We start from the raw sequence: 5,469 nt of genomic DNA, 5'->3' as shown, positions 1-5,469 counted from the left end.
TCATATTTCACCCACGGAGACTTGAGAATTGCTGTTGATCTCCTCTCAACTCTCCAACGGTTCAAGACTGCCATCTGGTGGCCGATCGGCGAATCGCCAACACCGGAAGTGACGCGCCGGAAGTGGTGCTCACCCATATTTCGTCCGGCCACTCGCTATCGCTAGCGGGACTCCAGCTCGACACACTGGATAGCGATCCGTTGCCAATAACTCGATAAACAACATGATTTGGACGTATATAGCATTATACAACCGGGAAATGGATCGCATATAACATCCCATAATAGCGATCTTTCTGCTCCACGCTGATCACCCAACGGTCAGAGGAAGCTGCGGTGAGTTTCAGCGTGTTTGATTATTATTAAACATACACACTGCTCCGATCAACATATCACCCATACTCACATAAATGATTTAACGTCGGCCACGGACTTATTAACACCCCCCCCCCCCCCCCCCCCGGTCACCAGCAGATGATGAGGCATGACGTGTAGGACCTTGTACAATTTAAATTTTTTATCTGACGTCAATCGGTATCAAACTACATTTGATGATCTAATATATGTATTTGTGGCTATAACTCACGTTCTGCAGAATGCTGCAGAAAACGATAAAAACATATTTATACTTTAGACCGTATTTTAGTATGAATATGTGAATGAAAAAGTAGAACGTTGCTACATCCTAAACGATAGATACTTGACGTTGAATGGGCCATAGTTATGTCAATTTAGCAATACAATTTAAAAAGTTATAGCCCTGCAAAGAAGGGGAACATCTCCATAGACAAATAGAGCTGGCAGAGGACGGTATAAGGATGGATATAAGCGTGGCAGAGAAAGGGTTAAAGAGGTTTGCACTACATTCATACCTCATTTGCACCTTACCTTAGTTCTGTACCTCATTGTCTGCATTTGTACCTCACTGTTTACTAATTTTTACTCACTGTACTCACTGTACTTAGAATATTGTATATTCCTCTTTTACTTACTTTTTTACTTACTTTTTTTTACTGTATGAAGCATACTCTCAGGGGCTCATACAGAACCAAGCATTTCACCGTAAAGTACATGTATTTTATTGTGACAAATAATAAACAAACTTGAAACTTGAACAATAATAAAAAAAGAATAAAAGGTACAGCGAGCTTCTTGGAAATACCCATAGCCCTTCTAATGCCATAAGGTGGTTTTCTGAATTCCAGGCTATTTGACCTCACATCCAAAGTGCTAGTCTGCAAGTAAAATGTAACTGAGACCGTCAGTCCTTCAACAGAAGCCTTCCCTGTCTGCTTTGTTTGTCACGTTGCTCAGTGAGAGCATCTCCATTTCCAGAATGTTCTTCCTGCTCTTCCTCATCCTCTCCCTGACCATCAGGTAGAACACCTCGACGACGTTGAGGAGGAGGGAGACGAAGGCCACGACCAGCATGAAGATGATGAAGACGTTCTTCTCCGTGTGGCGGGTGACGAAGCACTCGACGACTGCCTTGCAGGGGTAGTTATTGTAGCCGTCATATGTGATCTTGGACGGCATGAGGATGAAGCCGTAGAGGTAGTACTGCCCCACGATGAAGGCCAGGGCCATCTTGAAGAAGAGCTGGGTCATGTAGCTGGCCAGCAGGGTTCAAGTTCAAGTTTCTTTTATTGCCACACGGCCAGGCCGGTGGAATTTGAGCACGGTGCAGGTGGTAGCTGCGACAATACACCACATGGATGATGGAACACAACATAACATCAACAACATAACATAACATAACATAACATGCATAACATAACAGCAGGGGGTGAAATTAGGATGAGTTGGAGTTGAGTAATTGTATGGCCTTGGGGAAGAAACTGTTGTTGAACCTAACCGTGCGACTACCTAGTGACCTAAACCTTCTACCAGAGGGGAGGAGTTGGAAGAGGTGATGAGCTGGGTGCAGGGGGTCACTGATGATTTTGTGTGCGCGTGTGATGGTGTGATGTTTGTGTATGGAGTCCAGGGCCCTGTTTCTTGTACCTGGATAACTGAGTTAGCCGGATAACTTTAACTGGATAACTGAGTTAGCCGGACTTTCCGGTTCCATGTACGTGGATTTTCCAAATCACCATGACAACAGATCCAAAAGTTTGAGCCTGGTCGAAAGCAGAGTTCAAGTTCAAGTTAGCCGGATCACGCAGAGCCACGCCCCCGCAAAGAAGTGACAGCCCGTTTCCTGAAACTATTCCCACAGTCTACGATCTGCATTATACCATTCTGAATTACGTTTTTGTGCTCCATTCTTCCAGAGGGGGCTTTTGAAATGTAAAATAGACCCAAAATGCTGATACTAAATTCACTTTGTCCTAAATAATGCACGTTATATATACCGTGGCGACGGTGGCGCTCGCTCGTGCGATGTACACATTATGTGGTTATTTTAATTGTAACTGGGATTAAGATGTCTGATGAGATGCGCTGTTTGACGGATTTGAGAAATTGAATGAGCCGTTGACGTCACATTAATGAATGAGGATAAAGAGATAAACTTCATTCAAAACAAAGGATATTCTAAACACGGGTCTCTCGTTCATTAATGTATAAACGATGAATTTATCCCATCTGGCACAGTGGTGCAGCGGTTGTGCTCAAGCCTGCCAACCCATCGACCGGGGTTCAAAACCCGGTGTTTCCAATATGATTTTTTTGAATATAATATTAATGATTATACGCCAAAGTAGCCTGGTTTTAAGTTAAAATATTATAAATCTACATGCATTGAGGATGTCATTCTTTATATAGCTCTCAACGTGCACCAAATTGAATTATTCCTATATTGCAAAAAGAAGGAGACGACTAGGGTCTCGAACCCCGGTCGTCTGTGTGAAAGTCAAAAGAACAACCCGTTAGACCACATTGGAGATAAGTTAAAGATTGACTATACATCAATCAATGGGTAAGAGAGCCGTATCGTAATTCTGTATAACAGTTAACTAATTATTTTCGCTAGCAAGATCTCATTTGATTATTCAATCCAGCAGGCAAGTTTAAAGAAATATAATCTGATTGATTGAGGTAATGAGGGACTTAAAATTAGCCTATAGATAACGCATTTAACTTGTCGGCGAGGCGATTGAGCCGTATTGCAATCTGTCAATAAAGTCTTAAATCAATTAATCAATCAATGCCGTTAGAGAATCAGGATCTCTGCCATCGATACGTGCTGGCTTTTCACCTAAAGCGGCCGCGCGCATTTAGCCTGAGTCGCAAGTCTGGCTTGAGTTAACGAGACTGAATCCACCTTCGTGGAACAGGAAAATCCCGGCTTCAAACATCGGGTTAACTGAAGCTGGATAATGACATCTTGATCGACTTAGTTGAACCACGTACAAGAAACAGGGCCCAGGGTGGGGAGTGTGCAGTTGATGATTTTGGATGCCCTAATGATGATCCTGTCTAGTCTGTGTAGTGTGTGTTTGGGTGTGTTGCCGTACCAAACAGTGATGGAGAGTGAAATGATGTTTTGTATGATAGCTGTGTAAAATTGAATCATTAACGTCTTCCTGACCTTGTACTTCCTGAGTTGTCTTAAATGAAATAATCTTTGGTTGGCTGTTTTAAGTAAATGAGTGGTGTGATGGTCCCAGTTGAGTTTGTTGCTGATGTGTGTTCCTAAGTATTTAAATGTGTCTGTGGCTGAAATGAGTTGGTTATTGATGAGCATGGGTGTTTTGGTGGGTGTGATTTTGCGAAAGTCAATAATGAGTTCCACGGTTTTGCTTTCATTGAGTAACAGGTTATGTTCTTTGCACCATGTGAGTGTTCGCTCCACCTCCAGCCGGTAGTCATCCTCCTTGTTGTTGGAGATCAACCCTAGGATGGTGGTGTCGTCCGCGTATTTAAGGGTTTTGACTGAGGGGGATGCTGAACGGAGGTTGTTAGTGTAGAGGGAAAAAAGCCACGGGGAGAGAACACACCCCTGTGGTACCCCAATGTTGGTGGTCAGAGGGAGAGAGGTGAGGTTGTTGTAGCGGACTACCTGTTTGCGGCCCTTCAGTGTGTCCAGCAACCAGAAACAGAGGGAGGGGGCAATGTTCATGTTGGTCAGGGTTTGAAACAGTATGAGGGGGTCGATGGTGTTGAAGGCACTGCTGAAGTCAATAAAGAGTAGTGCCTTTGATCTGAACTTTTCCCTTTCTGTCCGAGTACTTGGGCACTCTCACCATCCCGTCCTTCCCCGTCTTCTGCTCCAGGCGCCTCCTCAGCTTGTTCTCCCTGCGGACGACGAGCAGGACGTGGCCCAGGTAGATCAGTGTCGGCAGCGAGACGAAGAGGATCTGGAGGACCCAGAAGCGTGGATGAGACATGGGGAATGTGTGGTCGTACGCCTTGTTCCTGCAGCCGGGAGACTTGGTGTTGCAGTCCATGTTGTTCTGCTCGTCGCCCCAGATCTTGTCCAAACCTGCCGTCAGGATGAACCGTCTGAACAGAAACAGAACACTCATCCACACCTTCCCTACGACCGTGGAGTGAGACTGCACTTTGTCCATCAGGGACGATAATAACGACCAGTCCCCCATGATGATGACAGTGTGTGTGTGGCTACAAGGAGGGAACAGAGAGAACAACATGGTTACTGTGAAGACCGAGTTCTATAACACTTTTCTACAACTCGGACACAAACCGCTTTAAAACTGGAATGACTACACACATTTTTCACTATGGGTGGCCTCAGTGGGGAATCGAACCCCTAACCCTAACAGTGTTACAGTAGGTGCCATCATTCAAACAAACAAAGAAACAAAATAGGTATACACAATGCATTCTCATGCATTCTATATTATTCAGGGTTCTGAAGAACCCTGTTCTTAGTTTGAAACGCCATGTGTCAATGCAATATCCAATTTGCAATAACCATGATCATATGACAACAATGTGAAACCTGAACCTGATAGCCAGCTGGGTTACTGAGCCAGGTAATTCACTGTAATATTATTTATCCAATCAGAATTTTGGTATGATCATGTAAAGAATCTCACTATTTATTACATGCTTTTGAAATAAATAAAGTATAAAAGCCTAAACAGGGACAGGGGTTGCACATTAGCCTACATGCAGTGGTGCAGTGCTGGTATAACTCGGTATAACGGCGTTATACCTCGGTCACTGAGGCTGAAGTACGCGCAATCGCTTTTTACATGGCATTATCCAACCGGACTCCCGGAGAAGCATGCAGCTGCAGAGCCGCAGAGCCAGCGGCGCTCTCTGGGCCGCGCACTGACGGCCGCGCTGTGAGGCAATGCATCTGTATTAGATTAGATTAGATACAAATGTCATCATACAGCACAAGTACAGTACAACAACAAATATGTTGGCATCCGACCAGAGTGCAAATGTAACAGTAAAGTGCAATATTAATATACAATGTACAGGTGATTAAACTGGATATAAATATATAATATATAAATTAGTACTACTGAGTATAGCGCGAATCAGATGTATGTAC

General features: G+C 44.1%; 1 protein-coding gene across 1 annotated transcript; it reads right to left on the bottom strand.

Moving 5' to 3' along the window:
* Nucleotides 1–1,268: 1,268 nt before the first annotated feature.
* On the bottom strand, nt 1,269–4,543 carry LOC311228261 (gap junction Cx32.2 protein-like; the record flags this gene model as incomplete). The annotated part of the gene is made up of 2 exons (XM_084314168.1): nt 1,269–1,611; nt 4,122–4,543. The coding sequence occupies 2 exons, from the start codon at nt 4,541–4,543 to the stop codon at nt 1,269–1,271; spliced, it is 765 nt and encodes a 254-aa protein (XP_084170294.1).
* Between the last annotated feature and the right edge of the window lie 926 nt (nt 4,544–5,469).

The sequence above is a fragment of the Notolepis coatsorum genome (genome assembly GCF_963971535.1).
Source record: "Notolepis coatsorum genome assembly, chromosome: 5".
In the NCBI taxonomy this organism is placed as follows: Eukaryota; Metazoa; Chordata; class Actinopteri; order Aulopiformes; family Paralepididae; genus Notolepis; species Notolepis coatsorum.
This window is presented reverse-complemented; position numbering and strand designations above follow the sequence as displayed.